Source organism: Mirounga leonina, unplaced genomic scaffold (assembly GCF_011800145.1).
Source record: "Mirounga leonina isolate KUSES-001 unplaced genomic scaffold, KU_Mleo_1.0 Mir_171, whole genome shotgun sequence".
In the NCBI taxonomy this organism is placed as follows: domain Eukaryota; kingdom Metazoa; phylum Chordata; class Mammalia; order Carnivora; family Phocidae; genus Mirounga; species Mirounga leonina.
The window spans coordinates 9,744,439-9,757,220 of NW_023270436.1; the positions used below are offsets into that span (position 1 = coordinate 9,744,439).

The window sequence follows — 12,782 nt, forward strand, 5'->3', positions numbered from 1 at the left end:
AGGAGCGGCCGTGCACACACGGCCTAGAAGAGGCTGCCCTGGGGGGCCGTGGTACCACTCAGTACGTCGACCACGCGATATGGAGAGGCCTCCTCCATCCCACAGGCCAGGCGAGTGAAGGTCACTTAAGAGAGCTGCTGCCATTTTCACAGAAATCAGAATAAACTGATATGGAATACTCGTGAAAGTGTAAAAACATTTTAATCCAGACCATTCTGTTAAAGGAGATACTTGACTCATGTTCCTTTGAACAATCTCTTGCTCTTTTTCTTTGGGGGGGGGGGGGGGGAAGAGTTTAGGATGGGAGGGTTCATCAAAAACACTCCTAATAAATTACTAAAGGAAACAGCATCAGGCTCAGGCAGCAAGACCAGATATTCTGTTCACGGATATAAAAATTCAACTTGAGGCTCCCAGGCTCAAACACAAATACCCAGGAGTCAACTTAAGTAATTCATGCCTCCTAGGCTAAAGTATATGGATGATACCTTTTCCTTGCGATAGCAAAACCTATCCATTTTCTTACCTCACTGAGTATCAGCTTTTACACTTGTACTGATAAAGCAGACAATGAACATACTGTATAGGAACCTAGCGCTTTTAATTAAAAGGAACACAGTTCTATCTAAATCATTTGCCACAACGATCTAAAACCACTCTTTTCACATTTTCATTTCAATCACAGGAGCAAAAGCCCCTACATTACCTTTATTTTCAGAACTGGAGCCGGTGTTGCTATCTGGTGCAGGCAACATGTCTTCATACCCCCATGATACTATGTGTTTGCCACCGAGCAAACAGGAGGGGGATCCAGGCCCCCCTTCCAAAAGCAACAGCCTAAAAATGGGGAGATGGGAGAATCATAAAGACACTGAGACCATCCATTTCAGCAAGAAAATGAAAGTCATCTTACAGAGCAGACAACTAAAATAGGTTTATATAAATATACATCTGGAAAAACTATTCATGTTTTTAAATTTAAAAATTACAAAGCAGTGCTTACAGAAAGGTCATAATAAAGTACAGCTGTGTGCAAAACATAGGTTTTATATATACATGCGTTGGGGGTAGGGTATGAATTAGGAGGCACATATATCAAAACATTGAGAGGTTATCTTTCGATAATGAGATTATGAATGATTTTCAGTTTCTCCTTTACACCTTAACATACCTTAAAATCCGTAAGAATTCATTATAAGCTATTACAGTTTTCTTAAAAACCCACAAAATAAAAAAATGAGAATTAGCATACTCTAGGAACACTTTCAAAGAGGGAAGATGACACAAACAAAATTCTTAAGATGAATATACTTATTTTAAAATATGAATCATTCATTGATGAGTTTAGCAATCTACTTTTTAAAAGGCTTTATGCACAAATCTCCCTTATGTGTGTGGGGGAGATAAGGATCCAAAGTGACAGCTTACCTATATAGTACATCAGCTACAGGCAGGGACCCCAGATCAGTCTGTTTCTGTAACAGATGGACCGTATGGACAAAAGTTTTCAACGATCCCCTAAAAATAAAAGGAGGAACAGAAAAATCATCAAAATTGAAAAGCCGAACAACAAGGTTAATTTTATTAACCACATGAGAGGGTCCCAAAAGGGGTCTATCCGCTTCCGTGGATCAGACCTATTGTACCAAATATACTGGATTCTTACAGATTACCACTGGCTCATACAAAAAGTTACTATGTGAGCAGCACCAATTATGCCAATTAGGATGTTCTCCCTGCATTTGTAAAGGTAAACAATTTTCTCCCAAAATAAAGGTTCAAAATCTAAGGCTCAAACAAAACACATGTGGCTATTATGCTTCAGCACCATTTCATGAAGTCCTTCTCTAGTCTAGAAGAGAGATTTTATAGAACAGGGTTATACTTAAAGTCTAACAGTGTTTCCAGGCTTCATTTTTAAATATCATTAAGTTTTGTTTTGTTTTGTTTAAGATTTTATTTGAGAGAGGAGAGAGAAGCAGACTCCCTACTGAGCAGGAAGCCCGATGTGGAGCCCGATCCCAGGACCCGGAGTTGAAGGCAGATGCCTCACTGACTGAGCCACCCAGGTACCTCTAAGTTCATCCATTTCACATAACATCTCCCCCAAACTATCACATTAAATATGACTGCAAAGGAATACATTCAAATAATGTGTTTTTTTTATTAAGTCTACCCCAATGCGGGGCTCAAACTCACAAGCCTGAGATCGAGTCACACACTCTACTAAAAGCCAGCCAGGCGCCCTGGAAATAAATATTTTGCGCTTAGAGGTGTGTTTCTTCTGCTTCCCTCGCTGTGAAGTATGTGACTAATGCTTGCAGAGCTCACCACTACCCAATTTCCTTTTGGTTCCCAAGGCTCAAGATTCTGGGAAATCTAGAATATGGTCAACAGGATCTAAAAGAAGGTGCTTTTAAGATGCACAGGACTTACCTGGCCAGATCCCAAGTATAAATCACCACAGAACATTTCCTGAACTAAATGATCGCCTGTATCAGATAGGCTGACTTCAGATCACTGCCTTATTCTCTTAGCCAAGGCTTTAATTGCTAGGTATCATATGCCTCAACCCCAAAAGAAATGGAATACCGGACACTGGACTGAGTAGGCTTGAAGTCCTCTTAATTGCTCCTTTCACTACCTCTGGTGTTCAAAGAATCAAAACTAACAACAGTATAAAGCAGGAAGGCAGCAGATAGGGTCTAAAAGCTCAAGTTGGGAGTCAGGCCACTCACCAGCTACACCATCTCAACCCTGTCACCTAATTCCTATGGATTTTTGCTTCTTCATCTGTCCAGCAGGGCCATCTCCCTGGCATGCAGTGAGGTTAAAGGGGCAAAAGTACACTGGAACACTTAAGACCATTAAACCAACTATAAGGTATTATTACCTGCCAGACTGAATCACATTTTCAGAATAAAATTCAAACTCCTTCCATGGCTCCTAAGCCCCTACATGACCTGAGCCCTGCCAAGCTCCTCTCCTGCCCCTTTTCTCTACCACTGCATTCCAGCTCCTGGGTTACTTTGCTGTCCCCCTCAGCTACCCCAAGCACAGAAAGAGCATCCGAGTTGTGCCACCAGCTATTCTTCTTGACCAGAACACACTATCACTGACTTCTTGATGTCTGGCTGGCTCTTTCTCCTCATCCTGCCCTCTGTTCAACGGTCACCTCTTCAGTAAGGCCTTCCCTACTATCTCCAGCTAATTCTGTCCCACCCTCCACTTTATCATTCTCTATCAAAATATCCTGGTAGGTCTTTTTATAAGTGAATATCCCTCTGAAGTTATCTTATTCAGGTCAACTTTGCAATTCGAGGGACCAACCATCTTGCTCACTATTGTATTCCCACTGTCTAGAAGAGTACCTTGCACACGGTGAGAAATAGTTATTTACAAAGTGAATCAACCTGAGTCCATTCAACTGCAAGGTTTGAAACCAGGAATCACTATATTCCTAAGAATCAGCAAGGTTCCTGGCAAAGGTACTCAATAAATTGGTTTAACAAATAAGCATATTCAAAATAATTTTTTGAAAATGTTTTGTCTTTGAAAGCATCAATCTCAAAAGTTTGTCCCTAATAACCTCATTAAAATAGATGACCCAACTGAAAAGCTTAGGACTTCTGGAGGTAAAGAAAGTCCAGAATGAGGGGACAATATTAGCAACACAATGTAGGAACCATCTTTAAACACAAAACAAAAAACACCAAGAAGAAAATAAAAACATTCAACATTTCTGTATGGAATTTGGAATCTCCAGCACATGAAACAACTTCAGTAACTATCAGATTGAATGTGGGCACAATAAGTTTTTTGACTCCATGTTCAATAAATGAAAATGTTTAAAACTGAGTTGATTATTCCTAACATTCCAAATCTGTCTAAAGACAATCCTATCTAGAAGCAAATTTTCGGGGTGCCTGGGTGGCTCAGTTGGTTAAGTGTCTGATTCTTGATTTTGGCTCAGGTCATGATCTCAGGGTTGTGGGATTGAGCCCCATGTCGGGCTTGGCGCTCAGCAAGGAGTTCGCTTCAGAGTTTCCCTCTCCCTCTGTCCCTCCCTCTGTTCACGGTCTTGCTCTCTAAATATTTTTAAAATTTTTTTTAATTCTCTCAAAATGGGATTTTTAAAAAAGATTTAGGGGTGCCTGGGTGGCTCAGCAGGTTAAGCGTCTGCCTTTGCTCAGGTCATGATCCCAGAGTCCTGGGATAGAGCACCACATTGGGCTCCCTGCTCAGTGGGGAGCCTGCTTCTTCCTCTCCCTCTGCCACTCCCCCTGCTTGTGTTCTCTCACGCCCTGTCAAAATCTTTTTAAAAAGTAAATAATAAAAATAAAATTAAAATTAAAAAGATTTATCTATTTGTAAGAGAAAATGCGCTCGCATGCATGGGGGGGGGGAGGAGGGCAAAGGGACAATCTTAAGCAGACTCCCCACTGAGCACGGAACCACGACATGGGCCTTGATCTCACAACCCTGAGACCATGATCTGAGCCAAAAATCGAGAGTCAGATGCCCAATCGACTGAGCCACCCAGGTGCCCCCCAAAATAGGATTATTGTATTAACAAGTCTATTGAGGGTTTGAAATGGTTTTCTACAAATGCAAACTATCAATCTAATATAAAGCCTTTCCGGGAAAGCTTATTTCAGTGCTACCCAGTAATGTCTCCAGATTTAAGCTCATGTCAGGACTTCCACAGTCAACCCGTCTTCAGAGATCTAAAACTAGGCTATGACAGTTTGCTCAGGGCAAAGAAACTGACGGTGCCATTTTGCCTTAAAAATAGCTTGAGATTCAACCATTTGAAGGTCAACTTTGAAACCATAAAAATAGGGGAAGTCTTACAACCAAGAACTTCATAATCTTCCAAGAAGAATTTTCCCACATACACTTTGCTTAAAAAAAAAAAAAGAAGAAGAAGAAGAACCCTGAAGGGAGCAGCACAGATTAGTGACATTAATTGGTGACACTAATCTGTCAGACCATGGTCCTAATTGGTCTCTAGACAACTAGCTTAGAGGCAAGCAAGGGCAGTGAACCTTTTTCTCACAAAATTGTGCCAATGATCATACAGGTTACTGGGCAAGAGAATGTAGAGACCCTCTCCCGGAAAAGTAACTCCAACATTTCCTACTGATATTAGATCAGTAACCTCTGCTTACAAAGGATGGCACACTATTAAATCTGGACAAATACAGAGAGATCTTTCAGTTAAATTAATGGAGGCAAGCATCATGGTCCAGAAATACAATTTGTGACCAAGCCTGCGTGACTGAGTCCAGGTAATAACCCACGCACTTGCTGAAACACTCCTTGTAAGACAGCCATGAAAAAAAATTAACAGCTCTACCCATTTTCTGACCATCCTTCCAGGAGAAATATAGATATACCATCCTCCACTAACTGCTGGACCTAAAGCACTAGTCGTCTAGGGGGTGAGTAGATAACGGCAAGGGTTGGCTCTCCTTTTTAAGCTCCTTCAGCTTTATCACAGGATGGCAGACAGCAAACACTTGAACTTTAGGCTCCAGCTCAGGGTCCTGGTGCCAAGTTTTGGTGGAAGTATCTTATGCACTGTCGAGGCTGCGAAATTCAATACTGCCAACAAAGAAGGACTACTGGATGTTAAGACTTCCATCACATATGCTTGCCTCTCACTCACCAACAACCCCCCCCCCGCCCCCCACCGGCAGCAGCCGTCACGAGGCCACCAAGGAGTGCCTCTGCTGGTCCTTACCTGGCACAGGCCAAAGCCACCAGAGCAGCAGCGGCATTTTCTTTTTGCTTATGTGGGATGTGTCGGCCGGTGTCAGCAGGGTCCTCTAGCCAAGAGCACAGCAAAGTTTCGATTCCATTGAGACAGTCAGCAGGCTCCTTGGTCAGGCTCAAAGGCTGGCAGTCACGAAGGCAGTTCAATAGCACCTCAGCAGTTATGTTACAGAGAGAGGGGTCCGTTCTGCTCTGGGACTGAATAAGGGGGAAGACCAGCAGGAGCCCCATCCGAGACGTGAAGGGAGCTTGCTCGGGTTGCTGCAACAAGCCCTGGCGTTTGAGCAGAGCCAATGTTTCCTCATCACCCGAACTTTCTCGTTCATGCTGTTCCTCCAAGGCCAGCTGGCGCTGGGCATTCCACAGTCCTCGTAAGGCATTCAGGCGGTATTCCAGCAGGCGCGCGTAGGCATTGCTCTGATTCCCACAAACAGAGCGCAGACGTTCGGCTAATTCCGTCGGGTTCTTGGTCTCAAATGTTAAAATCTAAGGGAAGAAACAAAGAAGTTGGTAGGTACTGTTTTCACCATGGCTTTCATCTATGGATGCAAATATATCCAATGGTATCTAAAAATGGTCCACATACATCAGCTTAATTGGGGCCAAATATGAAACCATGTGCTGTAAAGCCAGGTATTTGCTGGGGATTTTTTTTCCCGTGGCGTTTCTGCTAGTGCTCCAGTTAAAAGTAATATCAGACCTAAGTCAAAGAAGCCAAATCATGAAAACAGTTAAGTGTGGAAGTCAGAAATTAATTCAAGTAATTTATTTTAGAAAATTGAGGTACAGGTCCTTATTAAATGCTCTGGAGTTAAATGTAAGTCTCTAACTCCCATTACCAGGTGGATTGTAAGTGAAAAGAACAAAATTTTATCTTCAGAATCGAATATACCTACTCATAAATGACTGATACTGTATTGTTCTTTGATTCTGAAGAACACTCCATTCTTACTACTGTTAATCCATTATTTCAATTGGTGACATGGTATAGATTTATTCAGTTCATACTGATAGAGGAATCACTACTATTTTCTTGCCAAAACATACAATTGCCAGGAGGCCTCTGGACTTTCAGCAGCTAGGGGAATAAAACCATTAAATCCTTAATCCTAAAACAGGAACCAGCTATCAAGATAAAGAATTTAACTTTATGATGCAAAAAGTTGATGCACAGAACTTCAACTAGGTTAAAACGAACAGACTATTGTAAGCAACAAAGGAGGGCACTCCAGGGGCAAGCACATTAAAACAGACTATCAGGCGCCAGGGTATCTGGTTCTCAGTAGACCAGAAAGTCAGGGTGAGAAGAGGATTGAAATAAAAGCAAAGAAAATTCTGTCCCGTCATTGGCACTGCATTTTAAAAGGTTATGGATCACTTTATTTCTCTCAGAAACCTGCAACATACTTTTACTACTTCAAATTTTGCCCTTAAAAACTGTTAGCCCAATAAAACAACAAGAACTTCCAGAACAATGTAAACACTGTAACTGCCTTGCTTAGCTATATATGCAAGTCACTGAACTGAAAAAATGTTGTTTAAACAACAAATTCTGGGGCATCCGCTAGCTCAGTCAGTAGAGTGTGCAACTTAATCTCAGGGTCATGAGTTCAAGCCCCACGTTGGGTGTGGAGCCTACTTATAAATAGTTCCAATTCAAAAAATGTACTTCATTTATTTGAAAAACATGTTCAGTGTTGAAAAAGAAAAGGATAAACAATTTGAATTTCAGTGCCAGACTATCAGATCAGAAATAACATCCAAATGCCATAAGATTTCAAACAACTTAGCAATAAGAAAAGAACCACTGAAACACACAACTTCAATGAATTTCAAAGGCATTGAGTTGAAGGAAAGCAGCCAATTTCAAAAGGTTGCATCTGTAAGATTCCATTTAGGACTTTCTGGAAAAACAACAGAATAAAACTATGGTGATGGAGAAGAGATCAGTGATTGTCAAAGGTTAGGGGAATAGGCAGGGTAGGACTAATATTGCGATAGTATGAAGAAGTTTTTCGGAATGAAGAAACTGTTCTGTATCCTGGTGGTGGTGGGGACGTGAATCTATAGGTGTTAAATTCAGAGAACAATAAACCCCCTAAAAAGGTCAATTTAACTGTATGATAATTTTTAAACAAAAGGAAAAAAATTCCAACCAGGCTGTATCTGTATTCAACTAAGTACCATTGGGTAAAGCTATATTCCAAGTCATATTAAAATTAAAAACTAGGGCCATTTTTAGTTTTTAAAACAACAACAATGTTTAAATGGTCTTTTACAATCAAGTCATACCAAACTGCATTTTCCTACCTTTTAACTGGATTCAAACACAAATCACCCTTTTGATTATTTTTCACATGGCAGCAGATAAAATAACTCAAGTTCCTTAAAAAAAAAAAAAAAAAAAAAAATCACATTTCAAGGGCAACCATCTACCTTGAAGCTGTAATCAATATCCAAGGAAGCTAGACTGCCTTTTTTTTTTTTCCTTCTAGGATCTCCCCTCAAAAATTAGCCTCCACCATTAAAATCAAAACCAAAGACCGAGATGATTTTAATGTTGTTAAAAGAATTAAGGGGCGCCTGGGTGGCTCAGTCGGCTGACCATCTGCCTTCGGCTTGAGTCATGATCCCAGAGTCCTGAGATCAAGTCCTGTATCGGGCTCCCTGCTCAGCGGGGAGCCTGCTTCTCCCTCCAACACCCCCCCCACCCCCGGCCATGCTCTCTCTCGCTCATGCGCTCTCAAATAAAATTGAAAGAAAAAACAACCCACAAAACTTTGTCTTCCTAGTTATGAACATCTAAAACAAATTTTAAGAGCTTTCCAGTATTGGTTTTGTGATTTTCACTCAACTCTGATATAAAATACATATGAAACACATAGGTGTTCCCCACATTTTATTTATGGTACACTGATCTACTTAGGTTATATGAAGCAACTACTAAAAAATTCAATAGACTTTTATTAGACCCAAGAATCAAAGAACAACTCAGTAACATTAAACCCACCGATTTCCTTTTATCAATCTTAAAGATAAGTGGTTCTAAAATGTGATATTTCATGGTTCATAATGACGTTTATGATTGAATCTATAGCTAACTCCAAACATTAAGACTAGCTGGAAAAAAAAAAAACACTATATACTTCTGCACTTTCCTTGTGATTCTATTTTTATAAGTACTTCAGTTGTATTTTGGCATTCCACTTGAAAGACATATTCTGAAAAGATAGGAGTTATAATTAACCAAATATTATATGATACACTTAAGTGACTTATGTTTATTGATTTAGCAGTATCTAAGGCACACTATGCTTTCAGAAATCCATTAGATTACTCAGCATTATCCATTCCAATGGCCCCTCATGAAAACTAAGAACCGTGCGCTTCACACTGCTGCTTTTCAGAATTCTAAGTTTGAAGGTCATGGCCAAATATCATTTCATAAAGACATCATACCTTTGAGTTTTAGTACGTCAGCTATGAAGGATCTATTCTGGTACTTATGAATATTAAATAGATTTGTCTCAGATCCTCATATAAAACCACTGCTCTCAGTAACTGCTCTTAAAGAAGATAAAAAGACCAGAATGTCATTAGAAAATGAACACTTTGCTCTTTAAAAAGGGGGAAAACTACTTAAGGGAAGATCCCCATCATCCTTAATCAGAAGGAAGGGTCACTAACTGTACTTCAGTGATAATAAAGTCACCCAATGAATAGAAGAACTTTCAAAGTAATGTGTTGCATTAATTTTTATCATACATGACACACAAGTTTAAGCTAAGACAACAGCAATCATTCTGGAAAGCCTAACAGAAGGTAAGCAAAATATTCTTTGCCAGCCAAATCTGGCTTTGAACAAGACTCCAATATTCGACGTAAGAGCAGTTATAGAGGATCAGCTCATTTCAGCCAATTTCTCTCCATTTTCCATGTGGAAAAATACAAGAGCAAGCACCCGCCAGCCATGATGTGAAATGTGAAATGTCAACACGCATTTCAATTGTCATAGTGAGAAAAAGCAGAGAGAGGCTTTTGAAGTAGTAGAGAACGTTACAAATGAAGAAATTAACTAAACCAATAATTGACAGAAAAGATTAGGGCATCTTTCTAAGAATTTAACCTAAAAAAAATTTCAGAAATAAATGCACTGAAGTTTTAGTATAGTGGAAAAAGTAGAAGCAATTTCAGTATCTAAAAAGTAAGTGTTCAGGGGCACCTGGCTGGCTCAGTCAGTACAGCATGTGATTCTTGATCTTGGGGCTCTAAGCTCAAGCCCCACGTTGGGTGTGGAGATTACTTAAAAAAATAAAATCTTAAATAAAAATTTAAAAAATAGAAGGGAAGGGGCGCCTGGATGGCACAGGTCATGATCCCAAAGTCCTGGGATCGAGCCCCGCATCAGGCTCCCTGCTCAGAGGGGAGCCTGCTTCTCCCTCTCCCACTACCCTCTGCTTGTGCTGTCTCTGTCAAACAAAAAAATAAAATCTTTAATAAATAGGAAGTGTTCAATTAAAACATGACAATGGAAATTACACAATAACTTAAAGTTAAAACCAAAGAAAAAGAAAAATTATATACGCCCTGTAAGTAGGACTGTGTAAAACATACTTGTTCAATTTGAAATGTCATTAGTATTTGTGGTAATAGAAACATGGATTTTTCTCTATTAAAAAAATCTGTGATGACAAGTTAAATAGTCCATATTTAAGCAATCATAACTAAAAGGGATATTTTTCAAAAGCAAACGCTATCTTTAAATAACTGGTAGTCAAACAAATGGTGACACAATTGCTAGATTTTAAATGGGGGTGGAGGGGACATCTGACAAAAAAAATCATCACAGTACCACAGGATATGCTGTCCTTAAATCCACTGACTAGTTCCATCTGTTGCACTTTGGCAGCAAATAACATAGGGCTGGTTAGATTCCTGGTTAGGAGGGAAGACTGAATGGTGGGATGGGGAAGACCACAGATATTGGGAGCTATCGATGAACAATAAAACCTTTCACTCTCCAAGAAGAAAGGATACTTAAAACCCAGGACTGTGCCCACCTCGGGAGCACATATACTAATACTCAGGATCACTCAAGCTCCAAACAGATGAATTACATTACTGTACTCCCTAGTATGGTACATTAACCAATTCATTATATGTACCTGTCAGCATAAAAGGAATTTATACTTGGGTTATTATTTCAAAGCAGATCAACTGGCCAGACTTGCAAACAAAACTTTGCAGGAAAGGCTATAGAATACGGAAATCCTCTCAAATGTTAGAGTGGATTTTTAAACGCTTCTATAAGTTTTCCTACTTTTTTCACATTACGAAGATGGCAATCATGGCCAAACTGAATTGCATATGGTAATTTACAGAATGTAAGATCTCAAGTGAACCAAGTAAATGAATTGTGAATGGAAGGATGGAATTCTATCTCTAATATGAAAGGCTAAATCAAGAGTGGATCACTTAACAATTAAATTAAACCCTGAAGCTGCATATCCTTATCCAATCCTGGAAATATGGGTTCATTTGAATTCTCTTTCAACATCTCCTATTTTTAAAAAGGGTCTTTTACTTAACAGATAACACGATTAAGTTTCACAGTTTAATTCATGAGTTTTAGCCCCTAGCTTGGTGCCTTAACTAGAATGGCCCCTGACTAGTTTCCAGAGTGTTCTGCTTTGGATCAACCCTGTAAAACCTGCTCCAGCACTCAGCGATCTCGCCCACATCTTCACACACCTGCTATTGATGGCAGAACTGCCAGAACTGTGAGGACTCAGGGCACCTGGGTGGCTGAGTTGGTAGAGCATGTGACTCTTGAACTCGGGGTTGTGAGTTCGAGCCCCATGTTGGGCATAGAGATTACTTAAAAACAAAAACTTTTGAGGACTCAGTATCTAAGAAATCACTTTTCCAATTCTTCTTGCATGAAAGTTCCATCTTAACCTGGCCCCATCCAATTTTCATCTTTTGTCATGTCCCCATGACCAGGGTCCTATTTTTTTCCATCTCCTGGCGTTTTTGCCTAAATGTTCACCCCATTCAGCCCAACTCCTACCTAACTTTCAAAATTCAGCTCTGCTACCTACTTTTGAAAAATTCTGATTTCCTTACTCTCTTTCACTCTTCTCCTTTCCAAAATTAGCTTCTATGTGCTTCCACAGTATCCAGCACATACCTCTATCAGAGGATCCACTACAAACTAAGGAAAAATGTGTATTTCACAATAGGAATGGGTCGATGATTCATTAGGAGTAAAGGAAAAGCTCTCTGAAGAGATGAACTTTGTTAACTGCTCACTTCACATACTTTATCATACCATGATATATTCAAACCCTTAGCATAAATACATTTTAGTAAACAAAACACAAACACTGATTTTTATTTATTTGACAGAGACACAGTGAGAGCGGGAACACAAGCAGGGGGAGTGGGAGAGGGAGAAGCAGGCTCCCCATGCAGCAGGGAGCCCGATGCAGGGCTCAATCCCAGGACCCTGGGATCATGACCTGAGCCAAAGGCAGATGCTCAATGACCGAGCCACCCAGGCGCCCCAAGCACTGGTTTTTAAATAGAAAAATGTAACAAAGAAGGAAACCGTGTAACTCTAATATGTAAACAACACAGTAGTGTGGCGTTACACAATCTGTCCCCTCTTTCAACTGAGAACTAAAAGGGGGAAAACCATAGCTTATTCACATTTGTACTACCAGAGCTTAGCACAGTGTGGCACATAAATGTTTGATAAATTAATGAGAAGATACATAAATTCCAAGAATAATTCTCTTCGGATGTACATCTGGTTCTCACCACCATACATCGGAGTAACCCTCTTTCAGCTGGACTAATTATAAATCTGCCTTCTGGAGCAATAGAAAATTCTTCCTCTTCCACATAAGAGCCTTTTAATCAGATGAAGAAAACACATGTAATGGAAGGAGGGAACACCAGAATACAAGTTAGAGCCGTGATTCTCAACCCTGGTTGCACAT

At 40.1% G+C, this 12,782-nt stretch overlaps 1 protein-coding gene across 5 annotated transcripts in view; it reads right to left on the reverse strand.

Annotated features, from left to right (window-relative positions):
* The window catches only part of HECTD4 (HECT domain E3 ubiquitin protein ligase 4), a 180,547-nt gene that overhangs the window by 125,278 nt on the left and 42,487 nt on the right, over positions 1–12,782 (reverse strand). For all 5 annotated transcript variants that reach the window (XM_035017036.1, XM_035017035.1, XM_035017038.1 and 2 more), the window contains exons 2-4: positions 5,747–6,264; positions 1,429–1,518; positions 707–837 (exon numbers count right to left, since the gene is read on the reverse strand). In XM_035017036.1, the coding sequence (XP_034872927.1) occupies positions 707–837; positions 1,429–1,518; positions 5,747–6,264 (739 nt within the window). The remainder of the gene's footprint in view (positions 1–706; positions 838–1,428; positions 1,519–5,746; positions 6,265–12,782) is intronic.